At 39.0% G+C, this 23,223-nt stretch overlaps 1 protein-coding gene across 1 annotated transcript in view; it reads right to left on the bottom strand.

The window, feature by feature from the left end:
• Nucleotides 1-23,223, bottom strand: part of Camta (Calmodulin-binding transcription activator) — a 705,348-nt gene that overhangs the window by 265,266 nt on the left and 416,859 nt on the right. The window contains exon 18 of the mRNA XM_068226037.1: nucleotides 1,154-1,287. Within this exon, the coding sequence (XP_068082138.1) occupies nucleotides 1,154-1,287 (134 nt within the window). The remainder of the gene's footprint in view (nucleotides 1-1,153; nucleotides 1,288-23,223) is intronic.

Consider the following 23,223-nt stretch of genomic DNA (forward strand, 5'->3'; position numbering starts at 1 on the left):
ACAGGAAGAACATGAGGGAAATCCCTAGTTGCTTCAGAGAAACAAAGTCTCGAGAGACACATTCCAGTAAATTTGGTTTTCAGGACAAGTGCACCATAGTTTCCTTCATCCCAAGAAGGAGAAAGAATGTTTAGCTAATTTCTACGATGCATCATGATGTCAATAGTGATACTTCCACAAGAGAGAAGAAAAAACCTGATATATTAACATTTTATAATGCAATGAAGTCTGGTGTTGACACAGTTGACTAACTGAGTAGTAGTTACGATGTGGTGAGGAAAACAAACAGGTGGCCCATGGTTTTTTTTTTTTTTTTTACAGCCTGCTGAATGTGGCCGGGGTAAGTGCTCAGATTACTCATTGCAGCAACAATGAGGCTGGTATAAAACTACGATGTCAATTTCTAAAAGTACTGGCGCGAGAAATGTCTGAGGATTTCCTTCATGTTCATGCAATGTGTACAATCTTACCAAAGGAACTAATATATGACATTCAAGGTCTTTTCCAGGAACTCCATTGAGAAACAGCACATACAGAAGCAAGTTCTGGTTCCAAGAGGCAAAGGTGTCACAAGTGAAGCCAGTCGAAAAACAGGTGAACCCAGTATAAATGCAGAGAAAGCAGTAATCACCTTTGCTTGCAGCACGCTCAACAAATTTGTCCTGACTGCTAACCTGTTGTGCAATGAGTGTCCTCCGCTGTGTGCATATGTGTATATGTTTCTGTTGAAAGTATGCTTATATTAAATCTTATATCTTAAATTCACTTTATTTTGCATTGAATTAAATATTCCTGTTTATTTACAGCTGATAATTTAAGTTTATTTTAAGTTTAAGTTTATTGAATTATTTCTTACAACCTTGTAATATATATATCTATACCAATTCTATATCCTCTTTGTATTAAATAAAATTTTTATAACATGTAAAACAATGATTTTAAACCTCCAGAGAAAATAATATGCAAGAAAAACAATTAAAATGAATGGAGTCTGTCAGACGCCATGCATCCTCTAACGTAACATTCTAATGTGTGACCTGTGCAGGGTTAACTGAAAACAGAAACCAAAGTAATACTGTGTTTCTTTTGGCCTCAGTGCTGCATAGTTTGGAAAATAATACATTAAGTAATACTAAACTGAACCCACACATACCTGAAACTGATCGTACAGGACTAGGGCTGGAACTATGGCTACTTGTAGCCATGGGACTGGATGCACTATTCTCAGACGATGGGATGTTGACGTGCAGCTCAACACTCAGCACTTTGTACTTCTGAGACTCACTTCTGGGTGAAAGCAATCATATTTTGTAGCTCAGACACAAAACTGCAATAACTGTTCACAAAGAATGATAATGATTTCAATACAGATTATGGTAAACGAGTTACAGCACTTTATTGTAGCGCTTGAAGATTGATTGAAAGTGTTCCAGTGAAGGAACTTGTTTACTACAATAGTCAATTAATGAAGTCATTATCATTCTTTGTTAATTCTTATCACTGCATATAATGAACACCAGGATTGAAGAATATATCTTTTCATAATGGAAGACGTAGCAGAAAAAGTAAAACATGGGTGTACTAAACTGAAATTGTTGATGAGGCCATAAGATGAGATGTTTTATTTATCCTGGCAAAATTAGGGGTGTACTCCCTTACTTACACTAAACCAGTCTTAACCTAGAACACTCTTAATAACAACAGCAACTTTTAAATGATGAAAATAATAATTATAACAATAAGATGAGGAAAATAAATATGCTAATAATAATCATAAAATGAATAAACTAATCAAACCTAGTGATATTAAGATACAATCATATCATACACAGTATATAAAACACACATTGCATGCTTTTCTTTTATTTTTTCAATTAAATTAATTAAATTAAACATTAAATTTTAGTCGAAGTAAGTATCCGAGAGTACCGCACATACTATTTTAAAGAACATGTCAAAAAATTCAAATTTCAAGAAGATAGCAAAATATCACCTTCAATTTAGAGGTGAAGAGCAGGAATAGTAAGAAGAGGAACAAAATGATCTGTGTGAAATGAAGAAGGACATAATGATGAAGAGAAAGTAGAAGGTGTTTTGATGTCACAACTAGATGATTCCTTCAAGTTTTCCTAGTATTTTGACACGGGCATGTTTAAAAGCTGAATTTTTGCTAGACATTCTTCTGACGTCCACTGGTAGGAGATTCCACTATTGGGCTGCAGTAACCATTACTGTAGATTATTTTTCTGTGTACAGGAAAGGATAAACACACGTTGCATGATTGGGTATTTTTATTATGGTCTGTGGAGCAGAGTTTAATGCAATTGCAGAGATAGGCTGGTTGAAAAGTTTTAAGAATATTATGCAAAAAAGCAAAGAGTATGGAGCATGCAGCACTCTTACAAGCAAATCTACCCAAGCCGTGTGTATGACGGTGTGACAAATGAAGCCCGTGGATAAAACTCAAACAAGCATTCTGAGCACATTGTAAATTACTTCCCCATGCTACTCGTAGGTTGTTGTAAACTATCTTGCAATAAACAAAAAGTAATGTAAGTGACTAAACATGAATTTTCTTTAGTTTAAAAGGGAAAGTAAATTGAAATTTACTGAGTCAATATAGCGTTACATATATTTTTCTACACAGAGCTATATTGTGGGCAGACCACAGCTATTCATCAAATATTACACCAAGATTCCCAAGTTTCAGTTTTAATGTATGAGAGTGCCATGTATGGACACCTGTGGTAATGCTGTTTGATTCAGTTTGCAAACTAATTTTGCATAACCAATATTGCCTAGGATTTTGATAGATTTAATTTCAGTCCATGATTTTTGGCCCATATGTCTATGATCATCAAGTCTTCATTCACATGAAGTGTTTCTGAGTGTAGGTTTTTGGGCTTACTATGTATATACGTAGGTCGAGTCATAAGTCATGGCAACTATTTTTTTTCTCGCGAACAGGAGACATCACGGAAAATCTAAGATATGCATTTGGAAACGTACGGTATGTACTTGCGTATGATGCCACTAGATGGTGTATGTAAACAACAGTGTGGGTCTAAGCATGCCCCCAAGTTCAGTGTGTGAGTGAAAGAATCACAAAATGGAAGTCAACAAGCAGGAGCAACGATCTGAGCCCATGTGACTATGATCTAATCTCCAAAGTCAAGAAGCCATTACGCGGACAACGGTTTGCTAACAAAGAGGACATCATAACAGCATTTCGGAAAGAGGTGTCACACGTTAGCGATGCACATGCAGTGAATGGTATTCAGCGCCTGCCCCACTGCTGGCAACGCACAGTGGAAACCTTGGGTGATTATTTCGAAGGTCTGTAATCAGTGGAGACCTGTCCTTTGTACTTAGTCTTGTGTACTTGCTATCTATACCATAATAAAATAATGTTTACCAGTGCCCTGTGTTCTGTCACTTTCCTACGAGAATCTCCTGAAGTTAGAATTTGTCTTCAGGCACTATGCATAAGTACGTGCCCTATATTTCCAAATGCATATCTTAGATTTTTTGAGTTGTCTCCTGCTCAAGAGAAAAAAAAAATAGTTGCCATGACTTATGACTCGACCCTCATATATCTGTAAGTCATCTGTGTGTAGGTGATATTTACAGTGTTTTTATCTCAAAGATATGCCATTTATATACAATGAGAAAAATAGGGGAGCCAGTACAGTAAAGCCTCCGTGACTCAGGCAGAACTGAGCCGGCCTCCCACCGCTGTGTTCCGTCGTTCAAATCCTGGTCACTTCATGTAAGATTTGTGCTGGGCAAAGCAGAAGCGGGACAGGTTTCTCTCTGGGTACACCGGTTTTCCCCTGTCATCTTTCATTCCAGCAACACTCTATAGTATCATTTCATTTCATTTCATCTGTCAGTCATTAACCATTGCCCCAGAGGAGTGCAACAGGCTTCGGCAGCCTATCTTCACCACTGGATGGGGCCCTCATTCATTTCATTCCTAACCCGGTCAAATGACTGGAAACAGGCTGTGGATTTTCTTCAGTAGGGGCCAGTACAGTTTCTTGTTGTACACCCAGGTCAACCGTATGCCAATTTGAATGTTTATTGTAATTATTAAGTACATACTTCCAGGGGCCGGTGAGATAAGAACTGAACCTCTGGAGTGCACTCGTGGAGAAATTTAAACTCTTTAATTTTTAATCAAAGTATGTCTCTGTCAACAGTGATGAAAGCTTAACTGAAGTCCAGTAATGCCGGAATCATCAGTTGTTTGTTTTCCATAGCTTGCCTTATGTTATCATTCACCTGTGTTATTGTTCTGCATGTACTGTATCTTGGTCTGTTGCCGGACTAGTGGATATTGAATAGATTGTGTTGGGTATTCTAGTTGGTAATCTGCTCATAAACTATGAGTTTTGAAGCTTTTGACAGTACATTTAAGATGCTAATCAACCGATATTCACCGATGACCTCTTCCAGTCTTATTTGCAAAAGCAGGCGAACTATGGCCATTTTCCATATTTCTGGATAAGTGAGTAATTAATGATATTCACCAATGAATAAATGACATGATGGGGAATTTTCCTTAGCATTTCACAGCCTATATTATCTACATCCCTAACCCTGGTCTTGATGTATTTTATTGAGTCACTCACTTCTTGTGGTGTGACATGGCTGAAGTAAAATTTATCCCTGTGTGGCAGCATTTACTAATGTTCAGATAGGTGTATCTATAGGGATGATAATTTGATTGTCTACCTCTAAAAACCGGAATCCGTCAACAGGCATAGTCATATAAATAAATTATTTTCTCTTTCATAACCGGATTAATTCTCACTGGCGAGATGAAATGGTCATTCAGTTCATCTACACTAACAATTAGTTCTTTGTTAGATTTCTGGTTATTCATGATATATATATTTCATAAATTTCCATAATGTCGCAGATCATATGTCAGGTTTAATCAAGTTACGTGCATAACATAGTCTAGTCCTTGGAATTTTAGAGGTCTTTCATTACATAGTATTTATTGGGTAGTGAGTGTGATTGTGTCATCTATGAGCAGCATCTTGTTTAGCCATTAGGTTATGAATTTTACCATCTATCCACAGTTTCAGAGCTCTGGAACACTGATAACTGATAACTGGAACACGTGTGTAAGAGAGTTAGTAATTATTGCAGTATGGAAAATTGAATACACATTACAAGAACGCACTGATATTAAACTATGATTCTGCACACGTTTATTGCACTTAAATTACAGATTCCTTAACATGAGACACAATTACACACACATGTCGCCATTTTACTTTTTTTCACAGAGATTATATACATCCTCCCACCTTGCAATTTTAAAAGTAACACAAAATTGCAACCTTTTCCAGTTTCCTCACAAGTTCAGTCTGTCAGGTATTTTCACACAACGCCCCGATCTTGTAGTTGTACATATCTTCCCTCCAACCTCAGACACCTCGGAATCTTTTGGCTGGACGTTCAACGAAGAATCAGGTTCCACAAGCAGTGGCTTCATTGTTGCACACACCTCCAAAGGATAAAGCCGCTGAAGTGGCCTAATCCTTTCACCATGAGCAGTCCTTACTCTTGCCACTCTTACATTGCCATCTGCTCCTGGGTAGGTTTCTAACACCAGACCGAGGGGCCAGTTGAATTTCTTCACCCCATCTGACTCGATCAGCACAATCTCTCCCACCTGTAGAGTTCCCGGCTTCTGCACCCTCTGATGGACCAGCATGGCCAAATATTCATTGCGGAAACGCTGACGGAAGTCATCTCGGAGCTTCTGAAGATATCGTAGACCTTATGTTCCCGCTCCCTTAATTCGCCTCCACCAAAGAGGTTATGACTTAATGTCTCTTCCCCTAAACACTTCAGATTGAGTTCTCTGGGTATGTGATCCACAATGTAAGAACGCACTGATATTAAACTATGATTCTGCACACGTTTATTGCACTTAAATTACAGATTCCTTAACATGAGACACAATTACACACACATGCCGCCATTTTACTTTTTTTCACAGAGATTATATACATCCTCCCACCTTGCAATTTTAAAAGTAACACAAAATTGCAACCTTTTCCAGTTTCCTCACAAGTTCAGTCTGTCAGGTATTTTCACACAACGCCCCGATCTTGTAGTTGTACATATCTTCCCTCCAACCTCAGACACCTCGGAATCTTTTGGCTGGACGTTCAACGAAGAATCAGGTTCCACAAGCAGTGGCTTCATTGTTGCACACACCTCCAAAGGATAAAGCCGCTGAAGTGGCCTAATCCTTTCACCATGAGCAGTCCTTACTCTTGCCAGTCTTACGTTGCCATCTGCTCCTGGGTAGGTTTCTAACACCAGACCGAGGGCCAGTTGAATTTCTTCACCCCATCTGACTCGATCAGCACAATCTCTCCCACCTGTAGAGTTCCCGGCTTCTGCACCCTCTGATGGACCAGCATGGCCAAATATTCATTGCGGAAACGCTGACGGAAGTCATCTCGGAGCTTCTGAAGATATCGTAGACCTTATGTTCCCGCTCCCTTAATTCGCCTCCACCAAAGAGGTTATGACTTAATGTCTCTTCCCCTAAACACTTCAGATTGAGTTCTCTGGGTATGTGATCCACAATGTAAGAACGCACTGATATTAAACTATGATTCTGCACACGTTTATTGCACTTAAATTACAGATTCCTTAACATGAGACACAATTACACACACATGTCGCCATTTTACTTTTTTTCACAGAGATTATATACATCCTCCCACCTTGCAATTTTAAAAGTAACACAAAATTGCAACCTTTTCCAGTTTCCTCACAAGTTCAGTCTGTCAGGTATTTTCACACAACGCCCCGATCTTGTAGTTGTACATATCTTCCCTCCAACCTCAGACACCTCGGAATCTTTTGGCTTGACGTTCAATGAAGAATCAGGTTCCACAAGCAGTGGCTTCATTGTTGCACACACCTCCAAAGGATAAAGCCGCTGAAGTGGCCTAATCCTTTCACCATGAGCAGTCCTTACTCTTGCCACTCTTACGTTGCCATCTGCTCCTGGGTAGGTTTCTAACACCAGACCGAGGGGCCAGTTGAAATTTCTTCACCCCATCTGACTCGATCAGCACAATCTCTCCCACCTGTAGAGTTCCCGGCTTCTGCACCCTCTGATGGACCAGCATGGCCAAATATTCATTGCGGAAACACTGACGGAAGTCATCTCGGAGCTTCTGAAGATATCTCAGCCTTCTGTTCAGGCTGCGGGCATCCATTTCATCCAAGTCTACGACATCATTTCTTGGTAGACCTTGCACAAACATAGCTGGAGTCAATGGGTTCAGTGTCTCTGCCGTGCCTTCTATGAAGGTCAATGGTCTAGAGTTTAATGTGGCTTCACAGTCACACAGTATGGTTTCCAACTCTTCAAAACTTACAACCTTTCTGCCTAGGATTCTTCGCAGGAGTTCTTTTACCATGCGGATTAATCTCTCCCACCATCCCCCCCACCATGGTGCGGCCGGAGGGTTGAAGATCCACTTGATTTTCTGTATGCAGGACATAGCAATTATTTCCTGCCAATTCAGTTGTTTCAGGCTGCTGCTCGCACCTACAAAGTTGGTGCCGTTGTCAGTGTATATGACCTGTACTCTTCCTCGTCTGGCAATAAATCTTCTCAAGGCCATCATGAAGCATTCTGTGGATAGGGACTTGGCAAGCTCAAGGTGCACTGCTCGGTAGACAGCGCACGTGAATAGTACAATCCATACCTTATCTCCCGAACTCAGGTATAAGGGACCTGCCATATCAATGCCAGTCACTTCAAATGCCGCTGCACATTTAACACGGTCTTTCGGTAATGGTGCAGAAGGGGGTTCCACTGGTTTGCTTTGATATCGTCTACAAATTACACATTTCCTCACTATGTTCCGTACTAATCTCTTGATGCCAATAATCCAGAACCTTTCCCTGATGTTGGCGATCATTATCTGGCATCCAGCATGCTGCATTTGACAGTGTTTCTCAAATACCATTCGATGGATTATGATGTCTTCCTGTGGTAGGAGTATTGGGTGCTTGAATTCGTCTGGTTCATCGCTAAGCAATAATCTTGTTCTGACTCTAATCAGCCCATGTTGGTCTTTGAATGTCTGGAGTGCCTTCGGGATTTTGGATTCATCATCTCTGAAGTGCTCTAACTGGATGCATTGTAACAACGTTATTTCAGCTTTCTCTACTTCTTCATAGTGAAGTTCTCCTGTCCTCTTGCTCGAACTGGCACAATTATGTCGAAATCTCAGTATCCAAGCAATCATTCTTAGAATCTTCACATAACTGGAAAAATAATGGAGATCATCACTGAATCTTGAGTTGCCGCTGGAAACAGTGCACAAAGTCGTCTTCTTTCTTTCTTTATTCACATCTTGTTCTGGAGCAAGTATCTCTAATTGTGGCCACTGTCCTTTCTCTTCCTGAAGCCATGCAGGACCTTCCCACCATCGGTTGAGGAACAAAACCTTTGCATCGCACCCCCTGGAAGGCAAGTTGGCCGGGTTGAGAGCACCAGGAATGTAATACCATTCATCTGGAGAAGTGTTTTGTCTGATCTCTCTGCATCTATTACTGACAAAGACATTCCAATCATCTTCTCTCCTTATCCATGCAAGGACGACCGACGAATCACTCCAGCAATATGTCTTGCATCCTTCTATTCCTAAGCTCTTCTTCACTTCACGGCACAACCTCGACGCAATAAGGGCTGCTATCAGTTCAAGTCGAGGGATAGACCAGTCCTTTAAAGGTGCCACTCTTGCTTTGGCCTGTGCGAGACGCACGGTTGCCTTCCCATCATGCTCTGTACGCAAGAAAGCACAAGCAGCGTATGCTTTCTTACTGGCATCACTGAAAACATGTAGGCTAACTGTTTCTGGCTTGATCGTGTCCTCTGCTAATCTTCGTTTTACCCGACATTTCCCAAGCCAATGCATATTTCTCAGCCATGCCAGAAATTTGCCCAATATCTCTGTCGGCAATTCTTCATCCCAAGTGGTATTTAATCTCCATGTTTCCTGTAGGAGTAATTTCGGCACTAACATCGTTGGACTAGCAAAACCGAGAGGATCAAAGACTTTCTGAGCGATGGACAGCAGCATACGTTTTGTAATTCGGTTACTGGTGAGCCCTGTAGTATCGACATCACAGAAGATCTCATCCGCATTAGTTTCCCATAGTAGTCCCAGCAATGATACTGTACTGCTTCCAGTCTTTTCCGCATCCTTATGAAGTTGTGTGCTAGTCCATCCTCGGAGCTCAAATTTGGCAGTGGACATCAGTTCCTTTGCTTCTTTGATGAATTTTCTCAACTCCTGCTCAGAATCAACACTTGTAACGCAATTATCAACGTAGAACGATTTCTTCAGTTTTTCAGCTGTTTCCTTCACTTCCTCTTGTGCCTGTTCCAAGTGATGGCGCAGAGTAGCACTTAGCAAGAAAGGACTTGGCGCAACTCCGAATACCACCCTACAATGTCTTAATGTTATCACTTCCCGCGAGTCACAGCTTTTCCACCAGAGAAATTTCAAAAACTGTCGATCCTCACGTGCCACGCTGATCTGTAGAAATGCTTTGCTATGTCTGCAGTAACTCCAATTGCATTCTTTCTAAACTGAAGTAGTAGACTCGGAATCAATTCTATTAAATTTGGTCCTGTTTCCAAGCACGAATTCAGCGAGTTGCCTCGAGTATCTCGAGAAGAGGCATCAAATACTGGGCGTATCTTTGTTGTCTCACTAGATTCCTTGATCACTGCATGATGTGGGAGAAAGTATCCTGACCTGCTGTCTTCTGCGTCTGGAACTATCTCAATGATGCCATCCTTCAACCAATTTTCAAAAACTTCATGATATTCATTAAGCTTATCAATTCTGGAAAGATGTCTTGTCACCGACAGTAGTCTTTTCTCAGCCGTGGTCCAATTATCTGTTAACTCAGGATGTCCTTTCTTCCATGGCAAGCAGACTTCATATCTGTTGTCTTCAGCTGTAGATAGCTGCAACAATTCTGAAATCTCTTCTTCTTTTCGCATCTTAGATTTCAGCTCTGCCTGGTCTTGAATTCCTATGACATCTAGTTCCCACAGATCCCGCAAACTGAAATTCACATTGGTGAGCCCAACCACTTGTCCACCTTTTATATTCTTCCTGCATCCCATGATGGTCCATCCTAACCGTGTCTCAATTGCCATAATATCATCATCAATTTTCATGGTATTGCCAGTCCAAAGTTTACCGAGGATATCTGCTCCTAATAGGATTTCAACGTCGGGTGCATTGTGACCTTGATCTGTGAGTGTGATGTTTGCCTCTTTCAACTGTGGAAATATTTTCTGATTTTTCAGTCGAGGAACAAAATTACATATTTTACTTTGATCTAATACCGTCACTGAACACTCAAATTTCTGGTCCAAACTTCGTAATTTGATATCGTAGACCTTATGTTCCCGCTCCCTTAATTCGTCTCCACCAAAGAGGTTATGACTTAATGTCTCTTCCCCTAAACACTTCAGATTGAGTTCTCTGGGTATATGATCCACAATGTATGATCTCTGTGAGCCGGAATCTAGAAGAACCCTTGCCAAGCGTGTCGTCCTACCAGTGACTATAGTTACGATAAGTGTCTGTAGCAATGTCTGTCCTCCCTGCTGAGATAGCAAGCTGTCTGTTCCGTTGGTTTGTGAATCCCTGGGTGTATTGTTGGACACTTGTCTTACTTCCGTACACAACTGTGGACACATTATTATAACATGGCGCTTATCACAGATCAAACATTTCACAAAACATTTACATTTCTTAGCATTGTGCCCTGCTCTAAGACACAAGTAACATCTTGCCTTTTGCTTTAGCAAATTCTTCCTGGCCTCTAACGTTAACTTCTTGGCACTAAAACACTCTACAGAAGTATGAGATGATTTATCACACCATAGACATGCATCCTTAGTAGAACACTTACTATCACTCGCTAAAATACATGCAGCAGTGGGTACTTTATCTATCTTTGACGCAGAACTCTTAGCATCAAAACTTAAGCTGAAACCAGATCTAGCGAGCGCAAAGCGTTCTTCACTTTCAACTTCTAACCTCAAAAATGCCAGTAGGCTAGCTAGAATATCCTGATCATCTGCTTCACTCCTGTTGTTTCGTGCTCTTTCCCAGGCTAACATTACATCTTCTGGCAATGAAGATTCCACTAAAGGGTATAACATGGCAGCAAATTTCTCCCGGGTAACTCCTAAGGTTTCCAAAGCTCGCAGCTGAGTTTCCAGTTTATCATGTAAAGTGCTCAGTGCCATACTTTCCCCCCTAGTAGCTTGATTTAAAACAAGGGACAAAAGCTCACGTACATAAATTTCAATAAGGAGTTCATCCTTTGCAAAGCGAGATTTTAACTGTTCAATAGCATGACGATAATTGGCGCCTGATGGAGGGAAACTTTCCACCAGCTCCCTAGCTTTCGAACCTGGTACCATCGAGTGCAAAAGATACTGAAATTTATCATCGTCGTCTAAAGATTTGTCGGCATCAATTTTATTAAACTGACCCCAAAATCCAAGCCAGTTCTTTACATTTCCGTCGAATTTCGTCAGCTCCAGTTTCGGCAGACGGAAATTTCTGTTAGGTGACTGTACTATGGCACTATTTATCTCGTAGACCTGGTCTGCAGCTACAGAATGAACTTGAATAACATTTTCATACCTTGTTTTGATGATAATATACTCATCTCTGTAGGCTTCTGCGTCATCGTAGTCTTTCTGGTAGGCTTCCTCTTCTGCTTTGTTCTCACATAACCAAGATTCACGGATTTCTTCATCCAGTTTGAAGAGACGATTTGCCTTATCTTCCAATATGTTGAACGACGACTCCAATTCCACTTTATCTACGATATTTTCCTGTAGATTTTGTTTCACTTGGCCGATAGCCCGCGTAAACATGCGTCTCACATGCGATCTTTCTTTCTTCAATTTTTCCCATCCTGTCACGGTCGCCATTATGTAAGAGAGTTAGTAATTATTGCAGTATGGAAAATTGAATACACATTACAAGAACGCACTGATATTAAACTATGATTCTGCACACGTTTATTGCACTTAAATTACAGATTCCTTAACATGAGACACAATTACACACACATGCCGCCATTTTACTTTTTTTCACAGAGATTATATACAACGTGGACAGGGGTGTGTCGGTCATACAGTTGAGTTACTAGGTCATTAAATGTTAAAACCATTTCCTCTACATTGTTGACATGATATATCTCCATCCACAGCACGCAAAGCGCATCTTCTTTTAATCTGTATGCATCAATTGGTCTGAGGTCCCTGAATTATAACATTTTTCTGTCTTCATTGCAGACTTTGTAATTGGTAGGACAGGTAGATTAGGCCTATGTCATGTCCAGATAGCCCCAGGGCTGATGTTTGTCCATGTTGCATTACTTTTCCTGAATTGTTTGTTATTATTAGACCAAGGATAGTGCGACTGCTATTAGTGTGGTTGGCTGGTCCAAGGGGTAAATCTGTCATGTTACTTGCTTCAAAAGTATTGCAAAACTCTCGAGTAGAAGCTGCAATACTGTCTAATAAATTTGCACTGAAGTCTCCCATTATAATAACATGTTCAGAGAATTTTTTCACCATTTACTTTACATTGCACCAGCACAGATACACTGCAAGAAATACAACATGCAATATCCTCAAGGACGGTGTTCGGTGGCACCATGGTATAATATGTGCATACTGAGGGGTGGTTGTGTTAGTGATTAATTTGTCACGGCCATCTGCGATCAGATGGTGCTCAGAAAGCCTGTCCGTGCACACTATATTTTGACTCTGCAGGCAGTAACTGTGCTGACGTTACAGGTGAACAGTGTTTGTAACATTCATTCTAGGGTACAGCCATGCCCCACCAATGAGTACGTGCTCCTATTGAACAACTGCAGCCATTTGTATGGGGTCGCATTGTGAGCCTGTGGGAAGCTGGATGGACTATTGATGGATTGCTGCACATGTCGAGCACAATGTATTGGTGGTGTGTCGCTGCTTTCAGCAGTGGTCTGTGGAAAATTTCCACACCCGTAACCAGGCTCCGGGCATCCATGTAGTACAGACGCATGTCACGGTCAACGCATTGTGTGAGCAGCGGTGGCCGACTGAACATCATCCAGGAACGAAATTCGGTCACATGTTGCACCTGCAGTGTCACCAAGGACTATTGGGAATCCTCTGCTTGCAGCAGAATTATGATCATGTGTGCTTCTGGCCAGGCTACCACTGACACCACAACACTGCCAAGCATGGCTATACTGGTGTCGTGAAAGAGTCGACTGGAGAGGGAAATGGTGCTCTGTTGTCTTCAGTGACGAGAGTAGGTTCTGTCTGCATGTAAGTGATGGACATACACATGTACAGTATAGACCTGGTGAGTGGTCTATTCCAGAGTGCATTTGCCCACGATACCCAGGTCCCATCCCAGGCTTCATGGTATGCGGTCACAGTTGGTGTGTCTGCAGGGTAACGTAACGAGTGCCCGCTACATTGCACAGGTTGTTGTCCCCGTGCTACTGCCATTTCTTCAATAGGAAGGTGATGTGCTTTTACAGTAGGACAGTGCATGTCCACATACAGCTGCTGTGATGCAACATGCTCCACATGGTGTACAACAATTGCCCTGGCCAGCAAGATCACCAGATCTCCCACCAAGTGAACACGTATGGGACATGATAAATCAGGAACATACGTGTTCTTCAGAGCCTGCAAGAACCATTGCCGAATTGTATCAAAAGGTGCAAGATGCTTGGGACAGTCTATCGCAGGATGCCATTTGGCACCTTTATGATTGTTTGCATGCACAAATACACACCTGCATTGCCGCTAGAGAGGGGGGTACACTGTGTACTTATGCAACTGTTTGGGCACCCTTTACTGTGACGTGTGTTTCATTTGGTCTGAATTTGTAATTATGTACTCCTGCAATGATGAACTACCTTCCACATCGCTTGTAATAAAATGAATTTGGCCTTGAGGATGTAGCATGGGGAGGAAGTGGACATGGCCTTAATTAAGGTACACTAGAGTAGTTCAGTAAACTAAGAAGTCTGTGTCAGAACCAATGATACAAGTGAAAGCAACAGAATTCATGGCAGAATTAGGTATCAGAGGTTTCAAAGCCTCAAATGGTTGGCTACAGAGGTTCAGAAAGTGACAGGGTATCAAATTCAGAGTGATTTGCAGAGAATCATCCGGTGTTAATATGGACATTGTTGAAAACTGGCAAGAAAAATACTTTAAATCATAGATTTTTAGTATTCTCCAGAAAATATTTTGAATGGCGATGAAACTGAATAATTTTTCCAGGCTTTTACCCAACAAAACTTTGTGTTTCAAAGGAAACCCTTGTACTGGTGGATAAGATGTGAAGCAACAACTTACAATCTTGTTATGTGCAAGTATGAGTGAAGAACAGGAGAAGCCCCCTGTAATAGGGAAAAAAAATGCAAAACTAAGGTGTTTTAAGAACATGGATATTACAAAGTTGGGCACTGAATGGGAAGCAAATTGGAAAGCAAGAGTAACTGAACAGAGTGGTTAGGACAATTGGACAGAAAAGCGACATGCCAGGAGAGAAGATTGTTATTATTCCTCAATAATGCAGCATCGCATCTGGATACAATTAAGTTGCAAAATTGAAGATCATCTTTTTCCCACCAAATGTATCATAAGTTTCTCAGCCATTTGACCAAGGAGTGACCCAGAACTTCAGCATTTTATACAAACAGGTAGTGATGAAGCACATTGTATCAGAACTTAATGGAAATGAGAGAACCCTTCAAACAGTGAGAAAGGGAGTGAATGTTCTGCAAGCAATTTCATGGCTAATCAATGCAAGGAAAAATATTACAGTTTCAGTAGTTCATAACTGCTTTCTAAAAGCTGGGTTTCCTGCTAGTAATGAAAATCCCGAAATGGAATCTGATATTTCCAACAGCATGGAAGCAACACAATGGTTAATTAATGCAGCAGGTTACAGGGAGGAAGTGAACACTTATATCAAAATTGATTGAGATATTCCAAAAGAGTGTGAGAGTGAAGACATGAAAATGATTCTTCAGTCAATCCAAGGGAAGGAGAACAAAAATGAAGATTCTGATGAAAGTGGCAGTGAAGATGATACTAATGCCAATATTGAAGAAAAAATAGAAAAACTGATGTGCTATCAATAACCTCGTACAGTGAAGCTAAGTGCAATCAAGTAGCGAATATTTAAGAATGAACTTAAATATTGTATTTAAGTGGTCCGCCTATTCAATACGTATATATTTATTTTGATCTAGAACATGTTTCTTCTCCTATTGGACATCATCAGCTAGAATATTTCACAAAATACATCAGATATAAAATCACATTAATAGATTGAAAGGACATGGGTTAAAATACACTGCCCCCATTTTCCGTGGTTTCCCATTTTCACACCAGGCAAATACTGGGGCTGTACCTAATTAAGGCCTTGGCCGCTTCCTTCCCACTCCTAGGCCTTTCCTATCCCACTGTCACCATAAGACCTATCTGTGTCGGTGCGACGTAAAACACATTGTAAAAAAAATACACTATCATACACAAGGACATTTAAAATAATAAACTGCAAACTTGACTAACGTTCCAAGTCATGTTGTCAATATTATCGACGAGAATTGTTCATAACATTCTTGATGAACAATTCCATAAAATCTAACAGGTGTAATCATAAAAACGTCGTAAAATGACCATTGATGTTCAGTAAAATCCAAGAATTACAATATTTCATGACAAAGGATCCTTATGATCTCTAGAAGTAGTTCCTTAAAATTATGTTGAAGAATGAGTACTTGCAGATTTTTAGTCAAAATGGGCCCAAAGTGGTGAAGCTGGTTGTAGAATTGAATATGTTAAGTCTAAACTTAATAGAAAACTGAGTGTAAGTAAAAAGAGATAGAAGATGGAATAATATAAATGATCCAAATTGCGTTACTTACTTCCTTGTTTTTGGCCTGATATGACTAAGAGGACTCACCTCTGCTGAGGTATGTGCCTAACTGAATCCAAGCAAGTAGTAGCTACGTTGAGCAAGAAGTGTGGAGGAGTGTGTTCCTGGTGGAGGATTATACTATTTTAAAATGTCCTTATGTATGATAGTGTTTTTTAACTCATGTATTACTAACCTATTAATGTGATCTTATATCTGATTTTAAAGTTAATACAGGTTTCTAACAAAAATGAAGCTGTTAAACTTTGTTATTTGCTGTGAAGCTATGGACTTTGATATGAGTCGAAAATAATTCTATTGTAAACAAAATGATGAAAAAGGCTTAAAGGTGCACATAGTGAAAATATCATTGCTCAACCAAAGTGTTCAAAACAAGCAAACATTATGGATTTTTTAAAGTGTTAATATTTTACTGTAGATTGTTACATGTATATATTGATTTAAAGTTTCAAAAACTGAAATTTTAGTCATAAATTTAACATCATGTATGGTAATAGTGTACAGTGTGCTCAACAAAGGTGTCCATAGAAGTGGATCTGTCTCTTCCATACATAGCAGCTGCAGCAGTCCATCTAAAACTTTCTCATGTGAGTACAACACATTGCAGAAATATGGTATAATATACTGTAGACTAATTTGTAAGAGTATTCGTCACATACAGTGCATGAGTTATTGAGTTCCTACTTATTTTGAATAGTAATCCATTTCATACTGTACCCGGATGAGATGGCCCAGAGGTATCATGATTTGATATTATAAAATAAATTAAGGCATATGAGAGTATTGAGATATACACATTGTCAGTTCAGTGTAGACCGAGAGATTTCAACATTGTCAGACGTGCTCACGACAATCTGTCGCCAAGAGTTAAGCCTGTCATAATGGGTGGTATATTTCCTTGTCGAAAGCTAAGAGGATTAAATCGAGAACTCAGAAGAACAGTCCTGAGTGCTACGAGGGAGTGAAAGAGCATTTATTCTTGAACAAGGGCGAGGTATGTACATCACGAATACGGAGAAAATGTCGCAATAGAGTTTCCCACGCCTCCAGGCATATTGTTGTTAAGGGAAATATTTAAATGAACCGCTGCAGTGTTAGCCAATGACAAAATTTGTAAAGGACTCGCAGATGTGCCAACATGACAGAAGTCAATATGAACTCCAGTTATCTCCGGTTATAATAATAATAAAAATATTCCAATCACCGAATTGAACAGATGGGATTTTTTAGATATCATCCCCATGTTCATTAATTGAAAGTTTGATGGATTAAAATATAGAATTCTAGGAAAAGGCCCATACTGTATTACTATTGGTCAGCTAGATCGCACCAGCACAGACGCTGACTTAGCACGCGAAAAGTGGAAGACAAAAATCAAGTAATATCTCCGTGATTGCCAAACGATATGAGATCAGAATACTACATGTGAATGTGTATCACCAGCTTATTAAGTGGGATAAATTCAGAGATCCAAATCCACCTGGAAATGCCGATTTAGAATAACCAACCCCCTTCCCTCTGGTATGACCGCGGATGACCCAGGCAGGAAACCCTATCATCTATAAATAACAAGAAGTGGGACCTCGCATCATTAGTCGTAAGAAGTAGTTGAGACTCTGACACGTTGACTCTGTAGGTCAGTACCTCGGGACGCATTCAAAGTTAGTTAGAGCTGAAAGTACGTGAGTTGGTATGAGAGTGAAGATGAACAGTGAGATTATTCATAGTACCGAGTGTAAATAATCAGTATAACTGTATGTTGGTTTCATGTGATTGAAAATAAATAATTAACGGAATGCCGATAGTACTTTTTGAAGGCAGTGTGCAGAGCCTGAAGTAAATATTTCAAGATAGACGGTGATACAATTATCTGAGCAGGGAACTGTAGGAGCGAGGCGATCACAAAGCAGCCTAGAAATACGTCAGGAAGTGCCGGTTGACTACCATGATACGCACCGGGTCGAATGAAACGACACATCGTCGTAAAGTGTCATGACTTCTGGTTCGGGCTCAAGTGAAGAATATAATGGTGAAAGTGTAATGGGCCTTTAGGCACCTATAATTGTTCTTTTTGTATACAGCATTGTAAATTCTTTAGTAAGGTGTTAATAATGGGTAAATTAATCATGGTTACTTAACGTAACACATGGATCGCTTCCCGAATCCATGATTTATTTAAGATGGATGGACGAACTAATTTACATTAACGTAATTATGGGTTAGACTAATTAATTGAATGTTTGTTTGTTGTATATAATGTAAATATGGGATATTTCTTTCATTTAATGCATGCTGTTTGTAAATACTTTGATTTAAGTTTATTTCAAGTGTTAGATTTTTCTTTTATGCTAACCCAGTTTATTTTGATTTTTCAAACACTGCAGTAATTATTTGTACCTTGGTTAGGCATATTTGTTACTAGACATCCAGATATATGAAAGTGCCAGAGTGTGTAATTATGTGTTTGCGTACGGAAGGTCATGTGAAATAATAATAATAATAATAATAATAATAATAATAATAATAATAATAATAAAAATAATAATAAAAATAATAATAATAATAATAATAATAATAATAATAATAATAATAATAATAATAATAATAATAATAATAATAATAATGCTGTGAGAGTTCGCTGGTGAAAGTAATAATCAATGCAGAGATAACATGTGGCATAAAAGACTAATTCGGGCAGTAAATTTGATTTTTATGTAAATAGTTCATTTCACGTTTTTGGACTCTATAATAACCATAAAAATTTGTTTAGTAGTGATAGAGGCATGTGTATAGGATGGTCATGATATGTTGAAAGCACAGAGTGGTTTGAGCCCATTTTTGAGATCGGAAGTCGTGCGGGACGAAAATCCGGCTTAGTGCTTAGTGCCAAACTGGACCGAAATCGTAAAAGCTTATGCATTAACCATAAATATCGCTAACGGTAGTGTAACATGTGAAATTAAGTTATCATAAATAATAATAATTCAAAGAGGAATAATAGGAAGAATTTATTAGATTAATTTGAGAATAATTATGGTGGGATCAATGTAAAATATTAAATCCATGATGAATAAGTGATACGATAATGATAATCTCCACTGAAGAAAATAAATAATAATAATAATATATTATGAAACTGATCATTAATTTATGCGAATTAATTACGAGGAAATATGATCCTTCACTTGAAACGTCGGCAAAGGTTAGCACATAATCATCCCGGATGATAAATGATAATAATAAAAAAAGGATGATAATTGAAATTAATGATAATAATAAAATAATATGGTAATCACAAAATATGATAATGATCAGATAAAGAAGGATAAAGATAAGATAGGGACAGTCATCATGTGTTGAATTGGTCGGAACCAGATGTTGGTTTTCCACGTGGGAGATTGTTGGCGGTATGTGCGAAATAACCCACGGACGGCACATGTCTTCATTGTGCGAGCATAATAATGAACCTTTCCGTACGTCTTGTCGTGTTGACAAGTGTAAATATTGAGATAAGCTTTGAGTTGACGAGCTACCTATGGCATGTTTGTAAATCTGTTTATATTAGGCTTGAGTTTGTCCGTACAATTAATTCCCGTTTTAGATACGATAACATTTCCACGGTGGGAATCCGGCCTACTAGAATGTTCATACCGGTAGTGTCTCATGTCCAACAGAACGTGGAAATAACAGTAAATAGTTACTCTCATGCTCACGTCTCCGAAAGAAGATATTCAGCGGTGAAACGTCCACTCATACGGATGTGGATTCGATCCCCAGTAACCAATGGGGCAAATTCACCAAATATTTCACACTACCAGAGTAGTGAGGTGAATCCAAATTTATGTATTCTCTTTCAGGGTAGAAATTTCTAATTGTAATAATTGTCATCACTTCCATTGTGCGAATTAAGTAAATAAATTGCTCCTTATTGCAACTTCAATAGGAAACAGTTTTCATATCTTTTTATTGTAGTTAGCCCAGTATGCCCATGGAATTTAAGACGTCACTTCCCAGCCCTTTTGTGCAGTCTATAATTAGTATATGTGAATGAGCCCCCCCCCCCCGTTTACCTTAATTTGCATGCCCCGTTCATCTCTGTGTCAATTTGGTGTGCCTATATATATGTTTTTTATTGTTATTGATTAAAAATTTTAACATCTTTGATGAACTGATCACCCCTGAGATTAAGGCTAGTCTGAGACTCAGGAGGTGAGTGGGTGCAATATCTTCTCTCAAGCGGACACCCCTGTGTAACAGACATTCATTTTGGTCCAGAAGGTGTCCGTTATAGAGAAGTTTCAGTGTACTTAGATTGGATGTATACAGCAAGATATATCACTTCCGAATATAATAACATAACTATTTAAATATAAAATGGAATGAGATATATCAGGAAGAAATGAGTGAAAATAATACCGGGGGGGGGGATAATAACCTATAGTATATGACAGATATTAAAAAAAAGAAAGAAAGAAAGAAAGAAAGAAAGAAAGAAAGAAAGAAAGAACCAATGAGATTATTAAAAAATGTGGTGTTTGAACAATACTGTAAGATTAACTGGAAACAAGCAAATAAATAATTCCAGAAATGATTATAATGAAATCTAAGAAGTGGGGGGAGTAACAGTGTTAAAATCAGATTTGTAAAATCATGAAGAAAGTGTAATATTTATAAAACTAGACTAGGAGAGAGAAAAAGCAGATGGGACAAATGTTTTCCTGATTTTTTAAAGTGAAGACGATGCAGTAAGCAAAGAAGGATATCCAACTGACAAGAGATTAACTTGAACTGGCAGTTACAATTGCAAAAATGGGCAAAGCTATGAGAATAAATGTAGTTGCAAGTATAAATGATACAGGCAGCTGAACTTTTTTGATTGGAGTATATGAATGTATTAACCTCTCAAGCCGGGAGCACATGAATGTCATGCACGCAGTAGTCGTATCTATCGGCGGATGCACGTGACATTCACGCTGAGCGAATCACTTGTTCCAAAACAGTCTAACTCTGCCATCTCTTGACATTTCTCTGTACTAGGCAACGTATGAAACCTTGAGACTCGGTTCTTCCCCACCCCCCTCCCCACCCCCCCTCCCCACCCCCTCGTACGTTTTCTTTGGCCTAGAACTGTAACTTTGTGATAAAATACGTCTTGGTTTCACGTTGGCAACTGCTGTTGTTTCAAGTAAAAGCATGGCAGGTCTGAGTAGCCTACATCGTATAATCTCACTTCTGAATAAATTGTAGAATGTTTAGATGAACCGGGTGATAGTGATATTATAGTACTGGATAGTGGTAGTGAGTTTGACAGTGATGAAAGCGAGGAAGAATTTTTGCCAGAAAAAAGCCATGAAAATAATTATGTAAGTGTACACAGTGACGACGATAGTGATGTTGAAAATGAAAGTGTCTCGCCAGTGTAGCGTCAACGTACACAAGAAGATTGGAAATGGGACAAAGTGGATGATTCGTACACCCCAACAAAAAATTTCATTTACTGGAACATTTGTTCCGGGGAAGTTTACTTTGATCATGTAAGATTGTGATATAAATAAAGATGAATTCCCACTTCAATTTAAACCTTGAGCAGCATGTTAAACGTGTTGTTACACAGACGGAGCCAGACAAAGTCACTCCGGAACCACCTAATATCAAGGAAATAAATGTCACTCACATAGACAGCATACAACCGCATAAATTCACTTATCCCGGATGTACACAGACTGAACTATGTAACGAACAGCCGGAATTTTAAGAATTTTATATCACAGCAATCAACTGTAACATAATTTTAACTTATCTCATGTATCACTACAGTAATTGTATTTTATAATGTGTTAAAATGTGTTTTAGATGTTTTAGGAATACATATATTGTTTAATTTGTACCAAAGTCTGATGATGGCACATAGATGCTGAAACTAGTACCATTTGACCATTTGACATGTGATTGAATCACAATAAAACGTCATTGTATTGAATAGGTGGACCTTGAAAGAATTTAATTTAATCACTGTAATCCCACTTCAATACAGAACCAATAAAATTCATAACTATAAGTGAGAGGATGAACGGCAGAAGGGACATCGAATATGCCAGCGGGTATTCAGCCACTTCGGTTATCCACGGTGCATTCTGTCAGACAACAGGAATCAATTCACCACAAGGAAGTGGCAGCAGATGACGACTCAATGGGATGTGGTGCACTGGACGAACCCTATCTACAACCCAAGGGCCAATCCAATGGAACAACGGAACCAGGAGCTAAAACGTACGCTACGGGTCCACCTACTAGACAAGGAATATCGACTATGGGACCGTCAGATACTGCAGTCACTCTTTGCTCTGCGACGATCCACTGACCGTGTCATTGGCTATTCACCAGCGGAGCTATTCCTTGGTCGACAGCTATATGGCACCAGGGATTGACAGATTTATCTACCACCCACTTCTGGTCAAGATGATGCAGCTGTTTCCCTAGCAGAGTGGCAGCATAAGCAGCAGCAGGACATTTTTTTTGTTTTTTTTGTTTTTTGCTAGTTGTTTTACGTCGCACCGACACAGATAGGTCTGATATACTAACAATTTGTTGGTTATTTTGATCCACCTTTTCAATACAAATTACAGTTTGTGTTGCTAAGTTGTAATGTTACAACATTAATTTACCGGGACATGTTTCGCTTTTATTCATAAGCATCATCAGCCTATACTATTGCCTCAAGGTTTGTCATTTTTGGGTTGTTGTTACAAATTTCATTACATTGAATGTAAATCTGATTTCAGTGATAACAATATTTAAAACAAGAATAATATACACATTAAAAATTATGACAATATGATTTGAAATGTTAAAATGGATTAACTCTTAATTCTAAAACACATTGACGTCCAAAACACAGTTTTTAATTTGGCTAAAAATTGTTTGCAATGTTAAAATAAAATTGATTCAACTATAATTTGGCATTAAAATTTGAGTCATAAATATAAATATTGGATGTTAATATATAGGAGCCATAGTTTCAGAAGTGCGTTGGTTTCTAGATTACAGTAACATTTCAGTATTGAGAATTATAGTTAAGAATTGTGCTCTCTAAATAATGTTATTTAAAAAGACTGTAATTGTGCATTATGCATGATTAGTCATGATGATAATCTAGAATTGA

The sequence above is a fragment of the Anabrus simplex genome, chromosome 2, assembly GCF_040414725.1.
Source record: "Anabrus simplex isolate iqAnaSimp1 chromosome 2, ASM4041472v1, whole genome shotgun sequence".
Classification (NCBI taxonomy): Eukaryota; Metazoa; Arthropoda; class Insecta; order Orthoptera; family Tettigoniidae; genus Anabrus; species Anabrus simplex.